We start from the raw sequence: 27,412 nt of genomic DNA, 5'->3' as shown, positions 1-27,412 counted from the left end.
CATTCCAAGCACAGCAAGACCACGGGAAGGCTTGAAGCAGCAGAACGAGTGATCTATGCTTTCACTCTTCAACTGGTTGTGGGATGGAGGATGTTTAAGGAAGGCGGGATAACTAGTGAGGGGGCATCAGTCTTGGCCTAGTACCTTGCAGCCATCCCGGGCTGGTAGGTGCATTGTCAGTTCCCAAAGAGAATGTGGAGCCTTCCGTGGAGTTTTGCAGTCCCTTAGGCTGAGACGGGTCGTGTGCACAGGCAAGCTACAGAGCACAAGACTCCCACTCTGAGAGAGGCAGAACAGCAGCTCCCCTCCCGCCAGAGTAGCTGGGCGGGTGGATAACTATAGTTATGAGGGGGCCATGTCGGGCCTCCCTGGTGGCCTAGGGGTGAAGGCTCAACACTATCAATTCTGCGGCCTGCATTCCATCCCCAGCCAGGGAGGTACCAACACAGTGCAGCAGACCTCTCCTCTCTCCCCCGCTGGCCCCCACAGCAGTCTATTTCAGTGGATCCACCTGTTCTGCTCCCCCACTGTGTCTCTGGTGAATCCCCTCATTCCCGCACCCCTAGCAGACACCCCTGCTCTGTAGAGAATGTTGGAAGCCACAGGATGGATTAGTTCAGTCAGGGACAGCAAAGCAGAGAAGGAGAGATGCAAGCAGGCTTGAGAGAAAAGCGGGACTGAGCATTGGAGTTGGCAGCTGAAATGGAAGTGACCATAACTCCCTCTGCGCGGCAACTCAGGAGCAGCAACAGTTGGCAGGAGGAGCAGCAGAACCTCTCACAGCCACTGATGGGTCAGGTCCCCAGGGGGACATGGGCCAGCAGGAGCCTGCCCTGCGTATCCTCACACCCTGAGACAAATCCGGCTCTCCGCTCTCCAGACCCGGGAAAAGAGACACTGGAGCAATATCAGACCCAGACCCGACACCCCTAAGCCAATGCTTCTGAGTTTTGGGGCTGCAACTGCGCTCCAGGCTGCTCAGGCGAGACTCGGTCCTCAGCTGATACAGTGAGTGAACTATCAGGGTAGGCCTGGGGTGGGGGAGGTGAAAGGAATCTGCAGTCTGAGTAGCAGCAGAACCCCCGTTGTTCACCTGAACCCACCGTTTCCAGATGGCAGGTCATTCCTGCCAGGGCTCAGGGTCACAGCGTCCAGACCTGTCTTTGGCCAACCAACCTGCCCCCAATTCCAGCAAGAAGCAGCTATTTCTAAGCCAGAAATCTCAGTGGGAGCTGACCACCCCCCGCTGCCCGCAGCCCTATCTGAGTCAGGTCAGGGGGGTGTCCCCACTGCGGGGGGCGACCATGGCAGGCAGCACTGCGTGACGGACACACACCCCGTGTCGTGCTGCTGGCGACACTCTTGACAGTGAGGGAAGGGGCTGTGGGCTCGCACCAGCAGGCAAGCCAGGCGAGCAGCAGACACGGGGAAGAGGGGAGTGAGAGGCCGAGCTTTACAGCATCTGCCCGCCTGCCAGAGCCGCCCCGGCCTCCGGCCTTGCCTGGAGGTGGCCGATGGGCGCGCTCAGCTCACGGGCAAAGATGGAGGAAAACCCCGGCCCAGAGAGCTTGCAATGTTGGCATGTGACGAACGGGCTGTGTTGGGTCTCGTGCTCCCAACACGACGTCGTTTACAATGTCAGTTGTGGTGGAGCGTGGCTTTGAGACAGCAGCGTGGAAGGCAGTGACTGTGTGGAGCGCCCGCTCAGAGCAGGGCAAAAAAGCTAGGACAGGTCTCCTCGCTACAGATCAAGCGGCCTCCAAGCCTTCTCTGGGTTCTCCTTAACTGGGGACAGGTCCATCTCCAGAAGCCCTGGAAACACACCTCTTGGCAGTTGCGTTTCCCTTAAGGCCGAGAAGCCACTGGGGTTTCCCTTGCCCAGGGCGGCGGCCCCCTTCGGCTCATAAAGGGCCGACTGCATAAAGGGCCACCGTGATGGCGCCCCGGCCCTGCCTATATAAGCCCGGCCCGGCTGCCGCTGCGTGTCCTTAAGAGCCAGGAAGCCTCTGGATAGCGACCTGCAGACTCGGACGGAAGGTAGCGTGGTGGTGTGGTTTATGTGGTTTTCCTCTGGTTTTTCTGTTTACTTATTTAGTTCTTTATTTTAGTTACTTATTTTAGTTACTGTATTTTTATTTTTGTCTTGTTTTCTTGTATTGTTTTGTTACTTGCTTATTTTTTTTTCTATTTTTTTCTTTATTATTTTAATTTGTGCTGTTTTATTTTAGTTTTTTATTTTTCCTTTTTGTGTGTCCTCCCCACCCCCCCCCCGACCCGTCCAGTCCCGTGTCCCTCCCCTTCCCCCCCCTTTTCCCTTCTGTTATTTTGTCGTGTGTTCGTTTTTCCCCTTTGTCGTCGGTCTATTTTGTTGTTGGTGTCAGTTTCTAATTGTTTGTACTGTTGTGGTCTGTTCTTTGTCCTTGCTGTTGTTCTATGTTGTATTCATAAATGTAATGGCTTGTTTGTGATTGGTTTGTTTTGATCGTATTTTTAAATGTTTATATCATTTGTATTTTTTTGGTTGTGTATGTTCATTTATCTTTGCTGTAGATAGTTAGTGTTAGTATTCTAGTAAGGTTAGCATAGTAAGGTTAGTGTAGTTGTAGGTAGAGTTAAGGTAGCTTCGTTAGTATTTAGTTAGCTTAGTGGGTAATTTTGTATACTATTAATCCTATATTGTTAGTGTAGTTAGTTAATATAGTATTAGCCCTTGTAAATACTATCGGGGAGAGCGTGAGGTCAGGAGAGGCAGCGCCAGGGCCGCCAGCGCAGTCAGGGCCGCGGGGACAGCCCGCCGGGTCCGCACTCGCTATGTTCAGGCCCTGCGCTCTCGGGGCCCCCAGCATGAAAAACTACCGGGTGCTGCGCACGCTGGGGGCGGGCGCCTGCGCCAAAGTCAAGCTGGCGCTACACTTGGTGACCGGCACGGAGGTGGCCATCAAGTTCATCTGCAAGGCCAGGCAGGCGCGCCTCGAGTTCCTGGCCCGCGAGGTGGCTTGTATGAAAGCGCTGCAGCACCCCAACATCATCCAGCTGTTCGAGGTGGTGGACACCCCGGAGGAACTCCTCCTGGTCATGGAGTATGCGGGCGGGGGGAACCTGCTGGACTACCTGCTCCGGCGCGGGCGCCTGGAGGAGCTCGAGGCGCGCCACAAGTTCCAGCAGATCCTCGCGGCGGTCGCGCACTGCCACGCGCGGGGCATCGTGCATCGCGACCTCAAGCCGGAGAACATCCTCATGGACCGCGAGCACAACCTCAAGCTCAGCGACTTCGGGCTGAGCATCGAGTGCGCGGGCGCGCCGCTCAGCACCTTCTGCGGCAGCCCCGAGTATGCGGCGCCCGAGATCTTCCTGCACCGCCCGTACGCGGGCCCCGCCGTGGACGTGTGGAGCCTGGGGGTGGTGCTCTACAGGATGGTCACGGGCGCGCTGCCCTTCCGGGGCTCCGACCTCGTGGAGCTCCGGGACCGCGTGGTCAGCGGGCACTTCCACCTGCCCCCCTACCTCTCGGCCCAGTGCCGGGACCTCCTGGGCAGAATGATGGTGCTGGACCCCCAGGGGCGCAGCAGCCTGGAGGCCATCCAGCAGCACCCGTGGGTGCGGCCGACTCAGGGGCTCCTGGCCGTCCGCGAGCCGTCGCCCAGCCACCACGACGCGGCCCTGGCGGAGGCCATGGTGAGTATGGGCGATCAGAGACAACAGAGCCAGACGACCGTGGTGGAGCGAAGATTCGACGAGGTGATGGGGACGGACCTCATCCTGGGTCCCGGAGGCGGGGGGAGGGGAGCCCCGAGGAGGGGGAGGCGTGGCCGAGTCTCCCCGCCCCCCAGGAGCCCTGCCCACGCGCCGTGACCCCTGGTGCCCGGGACTCCGGGGAGGGCCTCCTGCAGGTGTCCGGGTATGAGCAAAGCCAGGAGGCTGGACAGACAGAGGATGCCGCTGCGTCAGCTGTGTTCAGCCTCCTGGCCACCCCGGGCCGCAGGACCAAATGCGTGAAAATCCCGCAGGACCGAGCCTCAGAGCACAGTGCCAGCTCCCAGGTGGGGGATACCTGGGAGGACTCTTCCACCCACACGTCAGGCCCCTGCAGAGGGACGCCCCAGAGCGCAGCGCCACCCCCACGCCGGGCCCCCTGCAGGAGGACGCCTGGGAGGAGAGCTCCACCTCCATTCTGGACATCCTGCAGGAGGTTGCCCCGGAGCCCAGCACCACGTCAATTCCGGACCCCCAGGTGGAGGACAGCGCCACCCCCAGGTCACGACCCCTGCGGGAGGATGCCTGGGAGGAGAGCGCCACCTCCATTCCGGACCCCCTGCAGGAGGGTGCCCCAGATCAGAGCGCCACCTCAATTCCAGACCCACAGGCGGAGGACAGTGCCACCTCCATTCAAGAGCCCCTGCAGGAGGAAGCCCCAGAGCAAAGTGCCACCACAATTCCGGACCCCCAGGTGGAGGACAGCGCCACCCCCAGGTCACACCCCCTGCAGGAGGACGCCTGGGAGGAGAGCGCCACCTCCATTCCGGACCTCCTGCAGGAGGGTGCCCCAGATCAGAGCGCCACCTCAATTCCAGGCCCCCAGTCGGAGGACAGCGCCACCTCCATTCTAGACCCCCTGCAGGAGGATGCCCCAGAGCAAAGCGCCACATCCATTCCGGGTCCCCAGGTGCAGGACACCAAGGAGGGTGGTAGCACCACCACCATGCCAGGCCCCCTGGTGGAGGGTGAACAGGAAAGCAAGAACGGACCATTCAGTCCTGCCCCTCAGCCCCCCCCCACCAACCTCAGACCTCCCCAAAGACGCCACTGGCTCCTCAAGTTCCGCAGGAATGCGGTGGCTCCTGCAGAAAGCCATGAAGACAATGACACCTCAGTCCCATCCATTAGCTCTAGCCAAGGCGGGCGGGCCAGCAGGAGGATAATGAATGCCCTGCTAAATTTGTGCTGTTTCTGCCGACCACACCACTCAAAACACAGCAAGAGTGTTCACCCACCCGACAACTAATAAGACTGCCACACCCTGCAGAAGTCCCGCCCAAAATGCAGCCACCAAGTGAGCAGGAGCATGCCAGGGGAGGGCGAGGCTCTGGAGAGGGGTCAGGGCCTGGGCCCAGTCAGAGGGGCCAGGAGAAGCATGACGCACACAGGACCTGATCACAGATGTCCGCGGAACACAGATGTCCTGGAGCAGAGCAGGTGAAGGGCCAGGAGGGCAATGGAACTGGTGAAGCACCTGGGGTGGGGGCGAGCAAAGCGGGTGAAAGGGGTGGGTGAGCAAAGCGGGTGAAGGGGGGCGAGTGGAGGTTGGAGGCAGCTGAACAGATGAAGGGTGGGGAGTGGAGCTGTGCAGGGGCGGAGCTCCCAGAGGCCCCAGGGCCAGAGGCTGCGGGGAACCCACGGCCTGGCTTCCCACCTTAGGCTCTGTCCTGTGAAGGCCTCCCCGCCCCCTTGCTGGGACAGCCCTGCTGCTGGCGCCTGGGCACACGGATGGCGCAGAGGATGCAGGAGCTCTGCGGTCTGAGTGGCATTGTCATTGACTGACGGACACGGTAGGAAGTCCCCCTGGGTTGGGCCCCTTTTAAAAACTGAAGCTCCAAGTTGGAGAATAGCTCACCTGCCAGCTAGTGGTAGGACCTCCTGGTTTCCTTCTGAGCCCTGCCCAATCACCTCTGTGCATCGCTCCTTGGGGGATTTCACTCACACACAAGCATCCTGAACACTTCACTCTCTGCTTGGGCTTTACTGGCTCTTCTCTTCCCACGCAGGTCCCGGACAGCGCAGGAGGTGGCCGCGATGGGCAGACGGGCTCCCCACTGCAGAGGGGACCTCCAGGTGACCGGCTCTGCCTGTAGGGCGCTGGGGCATGGAGGCATCTGAATGCTGTTTCTCAGCCTGATGGAGACACTCAGAAATGGATTGCTTTGTTAGCGTGTCTATGCCATGACTCATTAAATCATTGTTTGAAACCGACCTTATTTGCTTCTCATTTATGAACGTGCCCGCACTTCCAACACCTGGGTCATCAGATACCTAAATTTGCTTTAAAATTCCTATGATCAGCACTGGAAATTTAAGAAAATTTAGAAAATTTTAGAAAGCATTGAGAAAATTTTAGAAGTCAGGTGGATCACACGGTGATAGCACAGTGAGATAGGAGAGTGGCGCAGAGCTGCCAATGAGTATGTCATTAGGTATTTGCACTATGTTCTTTAGGTGTATGTGCATTTCACAGTGTCTGTGCAAGTGTGTGCATGTGAGCCTGTACAAGTGTGTGTATGTGGGTGCTTCTATATGTATGAAGTGTTCATGTACCTTCTACTGTCAGAAAGACACTCAGAGAGCTGTAGAGAATTGGTACAATGTCTTCAAAAGTAGGGCCACCCTCGTGGCACAAGGGGTTCAGCACAGCACTGTGAAGCTATGGGCAGTCTCTGCAGCACGAGTTCCATCCCTGGTTGGCCAGGGAGCTACCCACAGGGCACAGCAGACCTCTCCTGTCTCCCCGCTGTTCCCCTCAGCAGTGTATTTTAGTCGGTCTGCCTTTTCTGCTCCCCGCTCTGTCTCTGGGGAATCCTCTCACCTCCTGTACCTCTGGCCTGTACCTCAGTTCTTGTGTGCATAAATAAATAAACCTTTAAAAAAATTTTAAAGTTTGGTAGAATTAACCCATCAAACCCTAGTTTATTCTGGTTTATAATTGTATTATTCGGGCCCTCCCTGGGGGTGCAGGAGTTAAAGTCGCCGTGCTATGAAGCTTTCACCAGACACTGAGGCATAAGTTCAGGAGTTTGATCCCCAGCCCAGGAGCTGACCCACACAGGAGAGGGCAGGAGACCTCTCCAATCTCCCCACTGCTCCCCTCAGTTGTGGATTTCAGTGGATCCACCTGTTCTGCTCCCCACTCTGTTGAATCCTCTCACCCACTGCACCTCTGGCCTACACTCCAGTTCTTGCATGCATAATTAAATAAATCTTTTAAAAAAGGGTATTATTCAATTTGCCATCGATTTTAATGCTCAATATTCAAAACAAGATATCCTTACTTTGAAATAAAACATCTATTTTTGTTTACTGTATTCGAACATTTCATAGAAGCAATGAACTCGAACTGTTATTTCATTTAGTTCCAACAAATGCTTATGTTGATGTTCATTATTTTTTCCAGTAATTAGAAAAAAATAGAGTAAAAAAAGTATTTTTGATACTAAATCATAACATGCTTATTTGAAAGATCTTAAATATAAGACTGAAATTGTTATACATTTTCCTAATTCATTTAAGATTTATTGGTTGGTAAGTGAGCATATTTTAAAAAGTACTATTTAAAAACAATACAAATGGGATAGTGAAGGCAAAGATCAACAGCTGGGGCGAGTAAGATCTCCCATTAAAAAAAAGTTAATAGGGAGGAAAAGCGGCAGGTCCCAGTGAGAACTGGGACACGGAAGATAAACGGACGACTCCAGCAAACTGCCCGAAGAAGAAAGTTGCCATAAAAGAGGACCAGAAGGCAGGGAAGCGCAGAACCCTGCTCCCCTCCCCCGCCCACAGAGGCGGCACTCTCCGACCGGCAGAGAGGAGGAAAACGACAAACTAAAACTGCCAACAAGAACAAAGGACGCAGCAAGCGGGACTGTGAGTGGAAAGGAACTATTGCAGCCACCACACCCCGTGAACGGGAGCTGTGGATAACCCCCGCAGGATCCGCCGCGGAGGTGAGCTCCGGGCGCCATTGAAGAGAGCCCCGCCCAGGAGGAGACCAGCACCAGCACACAGCCCCGGCCGCCCGGTAAGCCTGCGCGGAAGCGGCGCGCCGGAAAAACAGACGCGGAGCGGGATTGCGCGGGGAAAGCGGCGCGGATTGCGCGGATCGGATCACAGCTGCCCAGGTCCCCGCGCCTGCGACCTAGGCTTGCGGGGAGACGCGCGGAGGCCCTCCCGGAGTGAGCAGGAACCAGGCGCCCAGGCAGGGGAGCGGGATTCAAAAGGCGCCCTTCCCGTGCCACTGAACTGGGCTACAGCCCACGTCCTGGAACTGAGGGCTTTGGAACTGAGACCCGGGGCACGAAATTAGGGGCGTGGGTTCCGCACGACGGTGGGGCACAAGGCAGACACAGCACCCCAAAGCCGTTGAGGTGTACCCTACCATCCCCGCTCTGCTCCCTGTCCCACGGGGTGGAAAATCAGCTCCCCAAGGGCTCTAGGAGAGATCTCTGGCGCCACCTAGCGACTTGTAGCCAGCACAGGCTCCTGAAGGAGATAGTGGCCAGCTGGGGAGTTAGCCCACGCCTGGCCCCTTCCGACCAGTAGTCTGAGCCCACAGGGGGAGCGAGCGCCCACAGCCGGGGCAGACCAGGCACGCAGAAGAGTGTGCCTGACACCGTACGCGCAGGGAGTGTGTCCCACATCACCATTTTAGAACAGGGACATTTCTTCAGTAAAGACTACCTGCAGAAGGCTTCCTCAGGAGCCAGAGGTGAGCGGGGGAAGTTCGCCCACGCCAGACCCCCTCTGGCCTGCAGTCCAAGCCCAGTGGGGGAGCAGGAACCCACCGCCGGGGCAGACCAGGCGCACAGGGGAGTGTGTCCCCACATCGACATTTTAGGACAGGGACCTTTCTCCAATAAAGACTGCTTGAAACTGACAGATGACTCCTGGAGGAACTAGAGGGGAGCAGAGAAGCTCACCCAAGATGCCGGCCAGTCCCAACTACACAGTGTCCCAACGCATACGGCAAATTAGAAAACAGACAGTAGGGAGGAGAAGAACCACACGCAACCTAGCAACTCTCCAGAAAAAAAGCACACCACAAAAAGAAAACCAGCCCTCAGATTGCAACGACAGTAACTTGGAAGAACTTCTGAGCCTTCCAGAAAGAGAATTTAAAATTGCCGTGATTAAAAAACTGACAGAAGTCATAAAGGAAAACAATGATAAGGGAAAAATAATCAACGATCAGAAGAATGAAATTGAGTCCCTAAAGAGGGAAGTAAAAGAAATGCAGGAGATCAAAGAATTAGTGGAAGAACTAAAGAATTCTGGGAAAAGCAATGAAAGCAGAATTGATGAAATGGAAGAACGAATAAGTGCTCTTGAAGACACAGAAATAAAAAGAACCAAAACAGAAAAGGAAAGAGAAGTACGAAGGAAAAAGAATGAAGAAAGACTTCGGGAACTATCTGACTCCATGAGGAAAGGAAATATAAGAGTTATAGGAATACCAGAAGGAGAGGAGAGAGAAGTAGGAACAGAGAAAATATTCAAAGAGATAATTGAAGAGAACTTCCCAAATGTGAAGAAGGAGCTGAAAATTGATATACAAGAAGCAAGAAGAACACCAAACTTCCACGACGAAAGAAAAAATACAGCAAGACACATAATAGTAAAGCTCCCAAGAATCCAGGACAAGGAAAAAATAATGAAGCTGGCAAGAGGGAAGAAACAGATAACATTCAAAGGAAAGCCAATCAGGCTGACATCAGACTTCTCCGAAGAAACACTACGGGCAAGGAGAGAGTGGAGGGACATAGTCAACAGACTCCAAGAAAACAGATGCCAACCAAGAATACTCTATCCCGCAAAGCTCTCCTTCCTCTTTGAAGAAAGAATATGGACCTTCCCAGACAAACAGAAACTCCGGAATTTCATTGCAACTAAACCCCCACTCCAAAAAATACTACAAGGAGTCCTAAAGCCAGAACCTCAGAGGGACGAATAACAATGAAAGAAGGCCAAAAAAAAAAAAAGTTATTAAAAGAATAAATAAATAAAATCAAAGGAAAGACAAACACAATGGCAAATACAGATGTTAACATATCAATATTAACTCTAAATGTAAATGGACTAAACTCTTCAATAAAAAGACACAGAGTTGCAGCCTGGATTAAGAAACAAAACCCAACCTTTTGCTGTCTACAGGAAACACATTTAGCTACAAAAGATAAAAATAGGCTCAAAGTTAAAGGATGGAAAACAATCCTACAAGCAAATGGGCCAAAAAAGAAAGCAGGAACAGCTATACTTATATCAGATAAAACAGATTTCAAACTCAAAAAGATAAAAAGAGACCCCAATGGTCACTACATTATGATCAAGGGGACAATATTTCAAGAAGAAATAACACTCATTAACATATATGCACCAAACGAAGGAGCACCAAAATATATCAGACAACTGTTGTCCTCTCTGAAAACAGACATCAGAGAAAACACATACGTAGTGGGAGACTTCAACACACCACTATCAACAATGGATAGATCAACAAGACAAAAAATAAGTAAAGAAACCAAAGCTCTAAATAAGGACCTAGAGCAATTGGGCTTAACAGACATCTATAGAACACTAAACCCCAAAAAAACGGAGTACACATTTTTCTCAAGCGCACACGGATCATTCTCCAGGATCGATCACATACTGGGGCACAAGACAAACATCAACAGATACACCAAGATTAAAATCATATCAACCATCTTTTCTGACCATGAAGGCATCAAACTAGAAATAAACCATAAAAAGAAGGCAAGGAACTTTCCTACCTCATGGAGATTAAAAACCACACTACTGGAAGACCACTGGACTAATGAGGAGATCAAAGAGGAAATTAAAAAATTTTTTGAATTGAACGACAAGGAGGACACCAATATCCTAAATGTATGGGATGCAGCAAAAGCAGTAATAAGAGGAAAATATATAGCAATAGAAGCTCACATCAAGAAACAAGAAAGAACTCAAAGAAACAACCTAATCTCGAAGCTCAAAGATCTAGAAAAAGAACAACAAAAAAACCCCAAAACCAGTAGAAGAAAAGAAATAATAAAAACCAAAGCAGAAATAAATGAAATTGAAACTAAAAAAACAATCCAAAAGATCAATGAAACCAAGAGCTGGTTCTTTGAAAAAATAAATAAAATAGACAAACCCCTAGCCAGGCTCACAAAGGAAAAAAGGAGAAAGCACAAATAAACAGGATCATCAATGAAAGAGGAGAAATCACAACGGACACAGCAGAAATCAAAAGAATAATCAGTAACTACTATGAACAGTTATATGGAAACAAGTTTAACAATCTAGAGGAGATGGACAAATTCCTACAACTCTACAATCACCCAAAGCTAGATAAAGAAGAAATAGAACACCTAAACAGACCAATTACAATTAGCGAAATTGAAATGGTAATTAAAAACCTCCCCAAAAACAAAAGCCCAGGACCTGATGGATTTACAAATGAATTCTACCAAACATTCAGTGATGAATTAGTGCCTATCCTTCACAAACTCTTCCAAAAAATTGAGAAGGAAGGGACAATACCAAACACGTTCTATGAAGCCAACATTACACTAATACCAAAACCGAACAAGGACAACACAAAAAAGGAAAACTACAGGCCAATCTCCCTAATGAACACTGATGCAAAAATCCTCAATAAAATTTTAGCCATCAGAATCCAACAATGTATCCATAAGATAATTCACCACGACCAAGTAGGATTCATTCCAGGGGCACAAGGATGGTTTAACATCCGAAAATCAATCAACGTTATCCAACACATCAACAAAAAGAAATATAAAAACCATATGATAATATCAATAGATGCTGAGAAAGCTTTCGACAAAGTGCAACACCCATTCATGATAAAAGCCCTTGAAATTCTTGGGATACAAGGAACATACCTCAACATCATAAAGGCCATCTATGACAAGCCAACAGCCAGTATCATTCTCAATGGTGAAAAGCTGAAAGCAATTCCATTAAGATCTGGAACAAGACAAGGATGTCCACTCTCACCACTGCTTTTCAATATAATACTGGAAGTCCTAGCCAGGGCAATAAGACAAGAGAAAGACATCCAAGGAATCCAAATAGGAAAAGAAGAAGTCAAACTATCACTATTTGCAGACGATATGATATTATACATAGAGAACCCCAAAAACTCCACAGAAAAGCTAATTCAACTCATCAATCAGTTCAGTAAAGTGGCAGGATACAAAATCAACACGCAAAAGTCAGTAGCCTTCCTATACACAAACAATAAATCTGAAGAAGAAGAAATCAAAAAAAACCATCCCTTTTGTTATTGAAACAAAAAAATCAAATATTTGGGAATCAATCTAACAAAAGAGGTAAAGGACCTATACAAAGAAAACTATAAAACACTGTTAAAAGAAATAGAAGAAGACACAAAGAAATGGAGAGACATCCCCTGCTCGTGGATTGGAAGAATAAACATTATTAAAATGGCCATCCTTCCAAAAGCAATATACAGATTCAATGCTATTCCAATCAAAATTTCAATGTCATTCTTCAAAGAAATAGAACAATTATTGATGAAATTCATATGGAATCACAAAAAACCCCGAATAGCCAAAGCTCTCCTGAAAAAAAAAGAAGGGAATGGAGGCATCACACTCCCAGACTTCAAACTCTACTACAAAGCCATAATCATCAAAACTGCATGGTATTGGAACAAGAACAGACATACAGACCAATGGAATCGAATAGAAAATCCAGAAATAAACCCACAGATTTATGGTCAACTAATCTTTGACAAAGGAGCAAAGACTATGCATTGGAGCAAAGAAAGTTTGTTCAATAAATGGTGCTGGGAAAACTGGGTCGCTACATGCAAAAGAATGAAGTTTGACCACTACCTCACACCATACACAAAAATCAACTCAAAATGGATTAAAGAACTAGACATAAGACCTGAAACCATAAAATATATAGAAGGAAATATAGGCGAAACACTACGTGATTTGCACATCAAAGACATCTTTACAAACACATCACCCAAAGCAGTGATAGTGAAGGCAAAGATAAACAGCTGGGACTACATCAAATTAAAGAGCTTCTGCACAGCAAAAGAGACAATAACAAAAACAAAGAGAAACCCCACCAACTGGGAGAACATTTTTGCACCCAACACTAATGATAAAGGACTGATCACAAAAATCTGCAAAGAGCTGATGAGACTCAACAACAACAAAGAAAATAATCCAGTCAAAAAATGGGCAGAAGAGCTAAAAAGAAACTTCTCTCAAGAGGAAATGCAAATGGCCAACAGGCATATGAAAAAATGTTCAACATCACTTGCCATCAGGGAAATGCAAATCAAAACTACCATGAGATACCATCTTACACCAGTGAGAATGGCACATATTAAAAAAACTAGCAACAACAAATGCTGGCGAGGGTGTGGAGAAAAAGGAACTCTTCTACACTGTTGGTGGGAGTGCAAACTGGTCCAACCACTGTGGAAAGCTGTGTGGAGATTTCTGGACCTACTAAACATAGAGCTTCCATATGATCCAGCAATTCCACTCCTAGGTATTTACCCAAAGGACACAGAAACATCAATTCCAAAGAACACCTGCACCCCTATGTTTATAGCAGCACTGTTTACAATAGCTAAGCTTTGGAAACAACCCAAATGCCCAAAAATAGATGACTGGATCAAGAAGATGTGGTACATATATACCATGGAATATTACTCAGCATTCAAAAAAGATAAACACATGCAATTTGCAGCAACATGGATGGCGCTGGAAGGGATCATGCTCAGCGAAATAAGCCAAAAAGAAAAGAAAAAATACCGGATGGTCTCACTCATAGCAGGAATCTAGAAAACTTAAATAAGGGACCAGGAAAACGAATAACTATAAGAAAGTGAAAATCAAAATCAACAAAAAACTATGAACCAGAGACACTTTTAGGGGGGTGGGGGCGGGAGGGGAGGGATTGGGGTCAGAATGGGGGGGCTGCAATTGTATGGGGAATACAACAATAAAATTTATTATTAAAAAAAAAAAAAAATAAATAAATAAATCTTAAAAAAAAAACAACAAAAAAAAAAAAAAAAAAGATCAACAGCTGGGACTACATCAAATTAAAGAGCTTCTGCACAGCAAAAGAGACAATAACAAAAACAAAGAGAAACCCCACCAACTGGGAGAAAATTTTTGCACCCAACACTAATGATAAAGGACTGATCACAAAAATCTGCAAAGAGCTGATGAGACTCAACAACAACAAAGAAAAGAATCCAATCAAAAAATGGACAGAGGAACTAAAAAGAAACTTCTCTGAAGAGGAAATGCGAATGGCCAACAGGCATATGAAAAAATGTTCAACATCACTTGCAATCAGGGAAATGCAAATCAAAACTACCATGAGATACCATCTTACACCAGTGAGAATGGCACATATTAAAAAAACTAGCAACAACAAATGTTGGCGAGGTTGTGGAGAAAAAGGAACTCTTCTGCACTGTTGGTGGGAGTGCAAACTGGTCCAACCACTATGGAGAGCTGTGTGGAGATTTCTGGACCTACTAAACATAGAGCTTCCACAGGATCCAGCAATTCCACTCCTAGGTATTTACCCAAAGAACACAGAAACATCAATTCCAAAGAACACCTGCACCCCTATGTTTATAGCAGCACTGTTTACAATAGCTAAGCTTTGGAAACAGCCCAAATGCCCAAAAATAGATGACTGGATCAAGAAGATGTGGTACATATATACCATGGAATATTACTCAGCATTCAAAAAAGATAAACACATGCAATTTGCAGCAACATGGATGACGCTGGAAGGGATCATGCTCAGCGAAATAAGCCAAAAAGAAAAAGAAAAATACCGGATGGTCTCACTCATAGCAGGGATCTAGAAAACTTAAATAAGGGACCAGGAAAATGAATAACTATAAGAAAGTGAAAATCAAAATCAACAAAAACTATGAACCAGAGACACTTTTTGGGGGGTGGGGGGCGGGAGGGGAGGGATTGGGATCAGAATGGGGGGATTGCAATTGTATGGGGAATATAAAAATAAAATTTATAATTTAAAAAAAAAAAAAACAAAACAAAAAAAAAAAAAAAAAAAAAAAAAACAATACAAATGATATACTGTATTTTTGAAGACTTCTTAAGTGATTTATAACTTAGATAATATTACAAACTTAAAATTAGTGATATTATTAGTAACATCATATATAAAATCTAATGATATTTTCTATCTCCCACATTTTCCATATAATACCATGTAACATGGTGTATACCGTATAATGTGTTCTTATACCATATACTGTCTTATACCATATACTGTTCTTATACCCTATACCGTATACTGTCTGTGTACACTTATGTATCCTATTATGTAAGTGATAGTGAGGGTTTATTTTTATTTGAATCAAAATGATGTTTTATAAAGGAATTGAGTATAATAATTTACAATACTAGAGTTAGATTAAATGATACTTGGATACAAACAGGAAAAAAATAGAGTATGTGCAGATACTTTTAAACTCCCGTTTCCTGTGATTATCCAGAATAACTTTTAAATACTGATCAAAATTTATTTCCATAGACTAGACTTAGTCTGTCTCGAGCATATTGCTGTCATTTTTCATGTTGTATGATTTGCAGATATACTTCAATAAAATGATTTTTATAATTGTTAGATATACATTATGCAATGCTCATTTAAACATATTAGCTTTTACTGTACTTGCCTTGATTTTCAAGCAAAATTTTATGTCACAGTACATTAATTTCTATTATCTATCTTTGCACTTTTTCATTAACACATTTTATTACAATAAACAAAAGTAAAGATGGTGTTAGTTGTTTGGCTCCAGGCTGCAGTTATTTCACCAAACATCTGGAAGACAAATGAATGGAACAGACTAGCTGTAATTATATTTATTGATTTGAGTGTTTTTAAATTCTTATTTATTTTGAACAATAATGCATTTGTGTCTATAGATTGATTAATGGATTCTAATCTTAATCATGAAATAGTAGAAGTTACAGCTGGCTAAGTAATGTGGTTTCTTACAAATTACTTCAATTACAGATGCCAAGCATTCTGCATTCCCCACTTAACAAGAAGTGGTTTGCCAAGAAGTTTCTTTCATGATCAGCTTGTCTCTGTACTGGCACAGCTGTTGGAAAAGAAACTACCCATGTCAAACGTACCTCATCCCCAAACTCAATCCCCAACTACACAGTGTGTCTACACAATTATTCCAGGCTTGAAGTGGTGTATGATCTGATATCTTCCCAGTAACAACAGTTGAAACAGTTAGCTTGTATTTATATTTAATTGTTTGCATCATGTTTACCATGCTTTTGAATAATAGAAATAGCCTGCATTGACTAGCAATTACAATATTAAAATACTGTGGGATTTTAACGTGTAAAGTTATGCAGGTTAAAACTGTTCTTTCCTAATTGTCACTTTATGCTATTTTAAAATTTAGATATTACTTGAAAATGAGGCCTCCCTGGTGACACAGGGGTTAAAGGTGGTGCTATCAAGCTATCAGCAGCCATTGCAGCAGGAGTTCCATCCCCTGCAGGCTGGGGAGCAACCCACAGGGCCTGCCAGAACTCTCCTGCCTCGCCCGCTTCTACCCTCAGCAGTGTGTTTCAGTAGATCTGCCTGTTCTGCTCCCCACTCTGTCTCTGGTGAATCCTTTGACCCCTCACACCTCTGGCCTACACCCCAGTTCTTGTATGCATAAATAAATAAATCTTTTTAAAAAGTCTCTTTTAAAATGATCTCTTATATTCATGATCCTATATCTGTTAATAGGATAATAATAGAGGTATATATAAGTTTTTATTTAATTTTTATAATCGAGAAATATGTTTTCCTTTTATAGTAATTTATAAAGAATGGATGAGAAATAGCTTATATATATACACACACATTAAATACATATATAAACTTCTTTCATAGATAGATAATAGTCATATTCTGGTAGTTAGGTGAAAGTATTAAAGTTACTGATTTACCAATTAGAAAGAAAATTTCATTTATAATTTTAAATGCTTTTAAATAGGCTTCATAGGGGCCTCCCCGGTGGCGCAGCGGTTGAGCGCTGGGTTGCGAAGCTGCCCGCAGCCTCTGCAGCGCCGGTTCAATCCCCGGCTGCTCCCCGACCACCGGAGGGTTCCCACATGGCGCGCAGACCTCTCCTGCTGCCCGCTGCTCCCCTCAGCAGTGCACTTCGGTTCTTCTGCCTGCTCTGCTCCCCGCTCTGGCTCTGGTGAATTCTCTCACCCTCCCGCGCTTCTGACTGTACCCAGTGCTTGTATAAATAAATAAAGTAAATAAATAAATCTTTTTTTAGAAAAAGGCTTCATAGTATGTTATTGACATGTGCACATTCTTATGTGGAAACTGAGATTCCATTAGACTGCATACACAAAGGAACAATAGAGGAACAGGTTTTTAGTACTCAGAAGTTAATTTGGAAGAAAATAATAGAAGAGTCTGATCCTTCTCAAATTTATGAAGTTGGAACTCAAACAGTGCTAAATGAGTTACGAATAAAAACTAATTGGCAATTAAAAACTATAGAAGGTGCGTTTTACCTTTTTTCACTTCAAGGGAACATGAGGGTGGCTGTGTCGGGACCCAGGGGGTCGCTGCCGGAGAGGGCGAGGAATGTGCGTCCTCGAAGCCATGGCGAGCTGACAAGGCCCGGCTGCCTGGACGAGGGATTCTGATAAGGTTGAAACGATAAACTTACTTATAAAATAAAACACGTCACATCACTTAATGCAGTCATGAATTATCACACACTCGGAGATAGAATTCCGTGTACTGGCGCTAATGAAAGGTGCACCCCATCAGCGCTTGAGCGTGCTGTGCGCCGGGCCTCCCGCCTCACCTTCCCGCGCAAATCTCTCCACGTTTCGGGGGCGGCCACGAACAGGGGTGAGGTGTCAGGTCCCCTGGCTCCTCCTGTGGCTCCCTGAGGATGAGCGACCTTGAGCTCCTTGACCTGTGCCTGCCGGCCATTGGCATGTTTTCTGGGAAAAATGTCTATTCTCTTTCTGGTTTCAATCACATAGTTTGGGGCTTTTTGCTCCTCAGTGGCACGGATTCTTTATACCTTGTGTGTGGAGCCCCTTGTCAGATCTGTCATTTGCAAACATTTCCTCCAATTTTGTAGGCTGCCTGTTGATTTTTTGATGGTTTCCTCTGCTGTGCAAACTCCATGAGTTACTAATTCTCATTTCTACTTTCTTTCCTCACACAACATATTGCATTTTTCTCTTTGAATAGGACGCTGAATGTCTTGATACTGAGTTGTTCTTTCAATGTTTTAATGTTTTTGCCACAGCCTTCAGAACCACAACAACGTCACTATGATAATTGAAAACTCACCACAAAGTTTGATCATTAAGGAAAAAAATAATTGAGATTTTAATTTAGATAAGATATTGCTAATTTGTTCAGGCTCTGCGTTACATGACCATCACTCGGGGAGGAAAGAAATCCTTCATTAATTTCCAAGGAGATAAACAAACACCACAGATATTCAGAGTGCTTTCAGAAAAAGGATATTTTCTTCTTTTTGAACAGTACCACGGTTGAAGAATTTATTGACTATAAGCACAGAAATATAAGGTCAAAACTAATGAAAATTGGAAGCACAATTTTCAAGTAACTTGATAGGCACTAGGGACTGCTGGAGACATCGAACACCAGATGACTTCATTGTAAGGGAGGCCTTCAAAATGGGGATGAATATGAAGAGAAAAAATGCTGCTTGATTTACAATCTTCAGTCGGAAAGTTAATGTAAATATACACAATTTTCCCCTCCCCTCGCCAACCTTGCTGCTTTCCTTCAGTGTCTCTCTTCCTTCCTCATGTTCTTCTTTCCTCTTTTTCCTTCTTCAACTCTATAAATTTTCTTCCTTCTCATTTAGAAAATTTTGCAGTGTTAAAATGTAGCATCAATTGAAGTTTAACTCTCCTCTTTCTTTATAAAACTTTAAGATGCCCTATGTAGTGTCTTAATTTCCTTTCCTACCATATCCCCAGATTGTAACTACACCAGAATGCTGTCACATGATTTTTATGGGAATATAAATGTATTAAATGTAGCAAGGTCAATAATAGTTTATAGCATTTAATGAATGCTATAAATGATGAATAACAGTTTATAGCATTTCTTTAGAAAAATAATATGAAACAAAAAAATTCAGTGTAAGTGCCTATGATTGTCAGAGGAATAGCATGAATATTGGAGGTATAATGAAATTTATATTTGCATTCAGTTATAGACTAAGATAGAAGAATGGTAAATGTATAGGATGTGCTAGATTTCATTGATCTACTAGAGCTAAGATGCTTGCAGTTCGAGGACAGAAACGAGATTTAAATGATCCAATGTTGAATTAGAATACAGCTAGGCAAACTGTGGGAACTGTTACAAATATCATTAACTTTTTTAAATTACCACAATAGTAAAATTTTAAAGTAGTTTTTAGGGATGCTTCAAAATAACATTTTTCTTTTTCATGTCTACAAAGATTGTAGGGGCTGCCAAGAAGTGCTTCTAGAACCAGATTAAGTTTTGGGGAAGCAGGAGATACACTGGAAATCTCCAACAACAGAAGCAAAGTTACTTGAAAATTGTGCTTCCAATTTTCATTAGTTTTGACCTTATATTCTGTGCTTATAGTCAATAAATTCTTCAACCGTGGTACTGTTCAAAAAGAAGAAAATATCCTTTTTCTGAAAGCACTCTGAATATCTGTGGTGTTTGTTCATTGTAAAGGAGACATTTGGGGGCATAATACGCATATATGAAAAAAATTACAAATGTCCACAGCAAAAGAATATTTTCAATGTTTGAGGTCAGTGCACTGTGCTTCTCTAAGACTAACTGGCTTCTCTCATTGGGTCATGATTGATTTGCCCACTCAGCAGGGGAAGTTGGGGTGGGGGGTTTTCAGCATCACCTGGGTTCTCTTCCCAGGTGATGTTCTCAGAATCTTTGCAGTGGAGTCTGGATGAGGGGGCTCCGTGGCCAGGCACCCAAGTGGTCCTCACCCAAGAACTCCCTCACCGAGCAGTAGAACTCAAGGTGGGGCCAGCTCTGGCTCCCCTCCCACAAGACTGGTGTCCCCCCAGGCACTTGCTCCCTGCCCCTCATAGCTGTGTCACAAAGTGCACCTCCCTCGCTTCCACTGGCCTCCTGGGAGACCCCACACTCCACCCGCCAAGACCAGCCACCCCAACGTCTTGGTTCTTTTGTTTGTTTCATGTGCTATATAAAATTTGATATTTTGCCTATTGATGGGGGGCAGCTAACTATATTAATAAAAAAAAATCATGTAACAAAGAAGAAAGCAAAGTTCAAATGTAGAAATCCTTTTACATTTGACTTTAAACTTCAGAGAATTATCACTCCCTAATTTTCTTTGCTATGCCACAATAAAAAGAAAAAGAGTAGATGCTATTCAAAGAGAAATAAACTGCATCCAATTAATTAGAAATAGTGGGAAATATCTCTTACATTTACAAATCCGTTGACTTCTGCACAAGATGCTTGTTTATTCATAGAGGGAAAAGATTTACAGGTTTAGTAGAGAAACGCTCTCATGTGATTAAAAAGCAGGAGATGTAGCCTATTGTTTTTCCTTCTGTGGGCTGACTTATCTGTGGGAAGCGCTTGAATAACACAGGTTTGATCTGCTTGGATTCGCTTAAAGATTTCCCTGTACACCAACAACAATGGTATGTTATGAATCAGAACAGTTCAATGCTGTAAGTGCCTTTTCGCTTCCTTATGATTTTCTTAATGACATTTTCTTTTGCCTAATTGACTGTGTTCTAAGAATACAGTATATAATACACACGACAAACAGAAGATGGGCTAATTGGCTAATTACGTTTTCCCTAAGGCTATAGGTCAACAGTAGGTGATTAGTATTTCAGATTTGGGGGGAAACAAATATATAATATATATGGATTTTCAACTGTGTGGGGTTGGTGTTCAAACTCCTGCATTGGTTAAGAAAGGACAACTGTAATGTGATAAAGGTATGGACTATTTTTTAAAACTTTTTATCACTTCTGTAGTTTGAAAATAGAAGTACCCTTCTTTCTCATATGCAATAGGAGTTCGTGTCTGCTAAGATAAATTCTTTTATACTCTTTTCGACAGTGTGATTAAATACTATATTCATGGGGTTAGGTTTAAAAATCCAACTACTGATTCTCCTATATCAACGGGATCAATTGATCACACCGATGTCAATTACCGCTTCAAATCACCAACGCTGCAGAGCTCTCTTTCATCTTTCTAAACTCCAATCATAAATAATTTTTTACCTCTCCCTGATCATTGTGAAGTTTCAAAGTTGTTTGCATGTATCCTTAATATTTTTTTTGCCCTAAAGTGAATTTCTTCTAATTTCCTACATAATTTTTATAAATCACTACACTGTTCTCTTAGCATCTTGCTTAACTCTAATTCCATATCATTCAAGGAAGAATAGAATAGAAAACTGATGCATGAGCTTTAGATTAAATCTGAAAACAAATCCTGCCCCATTGAGCTGGTGAGCCATCGGACACTTTTTTTTTTATTTTATATATTTTTACATCATTTGTCATTTTTGCACAATGTATGCATTTTCATCTTGGTTATAGTCCCCATACAATTCCCACATCCCCTTGTTTTCATCCTACTCCCTCCCCCCGCCCATATGTATGTCTCTGGTTTATAGTTGCTTGTTGATTTTGATGATGTGGTATATATACACAATGGAATATTACTCAGCAATCAAAAAAGATAAACTCATGCAATTTGCAGTAACATGGATGGAGCTGGAAGGGATCATGCTCAGTGAAATAAGCCAGAAAGAAAAAGAAAAATACCTGATAGTCTCATTCATAGCAGGAATCTAGAAAACCTAAATAAGGGACCAGGAAAAAGACTAATTACAATAAAGTAAAAACTGTCGGTCACTTTATATCATGTACTCTAGAAATCTTTTCTTTAATCCTAGTAAATCAGAAGATCTATTACAATGAGTTGCTATGCATTTTCTTTAAGAAAGCAAGCACTTGTCACCATATTTGATGATGAAGAAATATTGATATTGATCACAATAGGCGTAACTTTTGTCCTGCTCTTGGGAGGAGAGTTTGAGACTTGAAAGGTCACACTGGGACAGACTGCACAGCTGTTCCTCATCAGGGCAGCTGCTCTGCTCCCTCAGCTGAACTACATAGAAACCCCGATCGCATCACCATGTTTCCCGAGGGCCACTGTTGAGGGCATCTAGCCTGCTGTCTCACACTCACCAGCGTCGTCACAGCTCCGTGTCCACCCTGAGCAGCACCGCCTCGCTCCTGCCCCTGGCACACACCCCTCTGGACCTGACTGCATTGATCTGTAACATTATAAATTAATTATTAATGATAAAGAGTAACAAAGAAGAAATCATCAAATTAAACAACATATCCCTTATAATTACAGGATAAATGGTGGAGGTGATGACAGAAAAAAAGATGATAATTCTGATGAAAATGACCAAGTTGATTATGGGAAAAAGAAACAGAAAGGAGAGAAACAGCGCACAGGAGAGAGGGGAGTGGAGGGGAGCGTGAGGGACAGAAGAGCAGGGAGAGAGGAAGGGGGCGGAGGGAGGAGTGGCTGCTCTGCCAATGTAACCCACAAGTTTTTTTCAGTCTAGGAAAACTGTAGTTTACTGAGGTGTGGAAGGCATAAATAGAATTTTTCTGTTAGCTCTACCTAAGAGGCTTCATAAGATCTGATTGTCTATATTTTACATGCTTTCCTCCCAAGAATAATTTCGTATTTCACGATGGTTCTAGTTTATCTCATGTTCAATCTGCCTCTGAACCTGGAATGCTCTTAGATTTTATTTTATTGAGCTGACACTGATTTTCAGCCCCGTGGGATTCAGAGGACTTGGGCCCCGCCTCTCAGGTATATGTCACCTGCTAATCATTTGAGATCAGTGTGTTATTGAGCCCATTGCAGCATGCAGCCTGGGGTTCTGATTTTAAATAAAGTAAAATGTATTTCCTATATAAACCGTTAACTAACGAATTAAGACATTTCATGTCAGTGCGCGCTTCCCATGCTCATTACAAATACTGAATGGCTGGTTGTCTGGATTTGTTATTACACATTAGGGTCCTACTTCAAAATCCTCCTGGAAAGACTAAGGAAGCTGCTGCACAGCTAGAGTTAGAGGAGACTGAATTGGACCCCAGTGGTCCTTGTCCAGAGCGGATTCTGCGAGGAAGCACCAGAAAAAGAGATGGCCCCTGTATCTGCGCACATTGCTCCAGGGGACCCGCTCTAGGGTGTTTCGAGGCTTTATGCACATCAGCAAGGTTGTTGGCAGATGTTAAGCTGCTTGAAGAGCCTCAAGTGCACTGCATCGGGCATGAGCACCCAGCACAGGGGACAGCGTCTTTGGAAGACCTGATGCCAGAAGCTTTGGGAGCACTTAAGCTATTGGGGAAATGCACATCCATGATGTTGTCACACTTGAGGTGATGCATAAACCCATAGTAATTGTGTGGCTTATGTTTCAAAAAATGAATCTACTAGAACCTAAAGGAATCTCTTGTACATATTTCTATTGAGGAATTAGTGAACACTTCATATAAAATTTAAAAGTTATTTTTTTAATTTTTTTACGTCATTGCTCATTTTTAAACATTATTTGCTTCCCCTCACCCCCTAAGGTGGAGTCCCCATAGAGTTTCCTTCACCAATGCACCCGTGCACCATCACAAGATATACCTCACTAACATCTTTAAAGACTCATCGCCCAAAGCAAAGATAGTCAAGGAAAAGACAAACACCTGGGATTACATCTAACTGAAAAGCCTCTGCACAGCAAAAGAGACATTAACCAAAACAAAGAGACACCCCACTGACTGGGAAAAAATCTTTGCACTCCATACAACTGATAAGGGACTGATCACAAAGATATACTAAGAACTCACACGACTCAACAAAAACAAAATAAGCAATCCAGTGAGGAAATGGGCAGAAGAACTTAAAAGACATTTTTCAAAGAGGAAATGCAAATGGCCACCAGGCAGTCCATATTATCTTAATGAAGCAACATGTCCTTCCATTGGATTGTAGATCAGTGATTTTAATAGAATGTGCAAATGTGCTAGAGTCTGATGATTTCTTTCACGATTTCAAAGATCAAAAATGAACAATCTTTGCACTGATGGAAGCACATATGACAGCACGAATCACTACACTCGAGGTCATTGCTAGTGCAGGTCCAGACAGAAGACTCTGCTGATTTTTGGATATGTCACATTTGTGGAGCAAAGTGAAATATGACATGTCGTCTTTACCCCCAGAGCCCTCAGTGGTGCCTGCATCTCGATCTTCTGGCTACCAGGCTTTCTAAGCCACCCACTCAGTGGCCTTCCTGGTGCCAGCCATGTGCAGCTCATTTCGTTATCAAAGAGGCTGACCTCTATATTAATTGAAAAAATTTGTTTGAATGAAGCGTTAGCTGTGAGTGTGTTTAATCATAGAAAGTATATGAAAAGTTAGCTGTGGTCCCTCAATATCATACATCTTCTCAGAATGCAGATCACATATAAGTATATCTGATGCACACATGCGTATTGATACACGTATTTAGTTCAAATCTCTAAATGTTTAAGACGTTATGTTAAAGGGATTATTAATTTTTTCTGGCTATTTCTGAAATTTAATGAGCAGAAATCCTTTATATGGAGGGCGATATTATCACATTAGTAGAATCTATGCTAAACGCATGCTTCTGACTTGTTCCCTTAACCTGCTTGTCTGGTCACCTGCGCCTTACATTGTCTCTGAACAGAGAAGTCGTCCTTGGCCAAATATTTATGCATAAACTATTTATGGACTTTTTAAGTCTTTCCTCCCATCATTAATCCATGAGAAGCAAATAAGCGATCATCTTTTCAACTGAAATGCTAAGAAATGCAAATATGACCACAGCTGCGATCTCCACGGTGGATCACGGTCCTGCGTGCCGGGCGACTCGTCTCCTGCTCCCCGGCTCCTGCTCCCCGGCTCTTCTGGATCCGGAGTCTGCTGCGCCGGGGCCCAGGTCTGAATCCACTCTGTGGGGGCATCTCCCAGCGGGTCTGTGTCTGTCCTCACAGCTGGGCACCCCGCCACTTGCAGAGAAGCCAGGGAGCACGCCCGGCTCCAGCTTTGTCATCAGACCTCCTGCTCGTCAGCACCGCAAGAAAAGTCCAGCGTTAGACACTGATGGTCAGGGTGACCCTCTGGCTGCCACAGGCGTTTTCTGTCCAAATTCAAGAGACGAGGCCCTTCAAGGGCTCTCAGCTTCATCCATCAGACACAACCACACGAGGCCCCCTGCCCTTTGCCGCTCTTCTAGCACCTCCTTTAACTCTTGATCCGGCAAGGTCAGGGCTGCAGGGTCCCCGCTCTGCTTCTGTGGCCCGTCTCCATCTAAGGATCTCAGCGTCCTTGTCACTAAGCGCCTCTTCCGTGTGTCTGGTGGGAATTTTCCACAGTGTTTGCTTCTGCGCAGTTCTCCACTCTTGCCCATCCTCAACCCTGCCTTTTCTAGCAAGTGGCCACATGTATGTTTCTTTTCCTTTTGCGTATTGTGCGTATGATTATCTGTGTCCTTGAGTCGAGTGTGTTCCGCCCTGTCTAGAAATCACTCTCCTTTCCAAATCACGTCAGTTGAATGTTTATCTCCCACTCTGGGCCTTCCTTGTCTTCTTCTGACTAATGTGCACAGCATCATCCCCTCCAGCTCCATCCATGTTGTTGCAAAGGCCAGATTTCGTCTTTTTTATCGCAGAGTAGTTTTCCCTGTGTGTGCACACCGCATCTTCCTGGCCACTGCCTTCCGGTCATCTGTCCTTGGGCACTGAGGGTGTTTTCACATCCTGTCTATTGTAAATAGTGCCGCAGTGGACACAGAAGTGCATCCGTCCTTTTGAATTGGTGTTTTTCTTCCTGCAGGTAGATAGCTAGGAGTGGAGTTGCTGTTTTGAAACCTCCATACTGTTTCCATAGGCCTGGCCAGTCTGCATTTTTAATAATATATACCTGAAACATATGTAATGTTATAAGTCCTTGTTATTTCAACAAAATAAAAAAATAAGGTATTAAAATTGAAAAAATAAAAAGATGAAGTGATAGTGCCAGGGGAAAAGAGAGTTGTGTGAAAATATATTGTTAGAAATATGCATTGTGAGTTACTGAAAATATGGTGTCATAAATAATATGATGTGTATATACATAGAAGTACAGCTCATCCAACAAGGTAGCTATTTAGCATTTAAAAGAGCCCCATCAGCAGCTGATTGATGACGTGTGAGAGTGTAACTCTGCTCAGATTTCCTGGAACCGACACACCAAGGAGAGCTTACAGGCCGGTGTTTTCACATCTCTTCATAGCATTGACAGATCCTTTTGGCAAACACTTGTTTGCACTTACATGTTAAGGGAGATTCAGCCATCAATTTTATATTTGTTTAGCTTGCTTGCTTTCAGAGTTTATCTTCAAATTAAAAGAAAACAAAAGTTAGAGAGAACTCCACCTCCTTCTCTTCTGTGGAGGATTTTGTATAAACCTGGCGTCGTGCGTTCCTTGACTATTGTATGGGATTTGCCAGGAAACAGCCTCAGCCAGTTACTCTCTCTCTGGGATGACTCTTGTCACGCAGGCATGTGGGCTGAGGACACCGCGTTTTCTGTTAACTCTTTGAACACCCGGAAGCTGGATTTTCCTGGGAGCTGGTTGACCACGTCCTCCAGTCTATTAGAATACTCTGTTCTGTCATATTTCTCCATCTTAATAGGACGTGACACCACAGATATGAGGAATCACAGACATACACAGGGGAGAAGGCATCATTTATATATTTCATGGAGGGATGTATTGTAATACATCATTTATACATCATCTAAAACATCATTTATATTTCATAGAGGGATGATACATCATCTCTGTATCATCATTTCGAAATTCAGTTCCTCTCTTCGCGCCTGTGTTTTTAACCAAGTGCCATATGTTACATCATTCCTTTCTAGTACATTCCAGCACCATCTCTGAGCCGCTGGGACGCGTGTGATTCCTCCTGGCAGCCGCGGGTTCACCACTAGCGGGAGACGTGCCGCCCGCGGCTGGGGTCCCGGTGCCGCCCAAGCAGGTGGGCAGTGGGGGACCCTGCAGCGCTAATGCGGGGAAACCCAGACAAGACCTAAAATCGAAATAATTCCAGGGCCGCTGGAGAGAGGGTGTGAGGAAGAGGCAACTCATGCAGGAGCTCTTTCGTATAGGCTTGAAATTAAAAAATCATGTTGAATGGGTGCTTTATTATACTAAAAATTAAATAATATGCAGCATTGCGGAAAGAAACAGAGTGAGCAGAGCTCAGGCCCAGGTGGACACAGGCACATTCAGAAACCTGTGTGACAGGGGTTCTGGCACAAACTAGACATCTGAATAGTTGCATGTTGTTTAGAGAGAGAGGAATGGAGATTCCGATTTTTCCTGAGGTGAGTCAAGTGAAATACATTCCCTTTGCTCTTACCCCTGTGGCATGGGTCCATAGTTTTT

The 27,412-nt window shown here is 44.7% G+C and overlaps 1 protein-coding gene and 2 long non-coding RNA genes across 5 annotated transcripts in view; 2 read left to right on the top strand and 1 right to left on the bottom strand.

Moving 5' to 3' along the window:
- The first annotated feature begins 2,002 nt into the window (after positions 1-2,002).
- LOC119252269 (uncharacterized) lies at positions 2,003-5,967 on the top strand. Its single transcript, XR_005126767.2, has 3 exons — positions 2,003-2,037; positions 5,416-5,546; positions 5,763-5,967. It is a non-coding gene; the product is annotated as an uncharacterized LOC119252269 (long non-coding RNA).
- On the top strand, positions 2,786-4,648 carry LOC119252267 (serine/threonine-protein kinase MARK2-like). Its single transcript, XM_037519468.2, has 2 exons — positions 2,786-3,675; positions 4,008-4,648. Exons 1-2 carry the CDS (start codon positions 2,812-2,814, stop codon positions 4,605-4,607), a joined length of 1,464 nt encoding a protein of 487 aa, XP_037375365.1. The 5' UTR covers positions 2,786-2,811; the 3' UTR covers positions 4,608-4,648.
- LOC119252268 (uncharacterized) overlaps positions 3,681-27,412 on the bottom strand; it is a 123,439-nt gene continuing 99,707 nt past the window's right edge. The window contains exons 2-6 of one of the 3 annotated variants that reach the window (XR_008553184.1): positions 22,113-22,201; positions 21,684-21,718; positions 17,376-17,506; positions 5,612-5,889; positions 3,681-5,230 (exon numbers count right to left, since the gene is read on the bottom strand). This is a non-coding gene — a long non-coding RNA (uncharacterized LOC119252268). Of the gene's footprint in view, positions 5,231-5,611; positions 5,890-15,024; positions 15,655-17,375; positions 17,507-21,683; positions 21,719-22,112; positions 22,202-27,412 lie in introns of those variants that run through there. The other 2 variants (XR_005126764.2, XR_008553185.1) reach the window with 2 other exon arrangements.

The sequence above is a fragment of the Talpa occidentalis genome, unplaced genomic scaffold (genome assembly GCF_014898055.3).
Source record: "Talpa occidentalis isolate TD23 unplaced genomic scaffold, MPIMG_talOcc4v2.1 talOcc4.2, whole genome shotgun sequence".
NCBI classification, from domain to species: Eukaryota; Metazoa; Chordata; class Mammalia; order Eulipotyphla; family Talpidae; genus Talpa; species Talpa occidentalis.
Note: the sequence above shows the minus strand (reverse complement) of the source record. Positions and strands in the feature narration are given on the sequence as shown.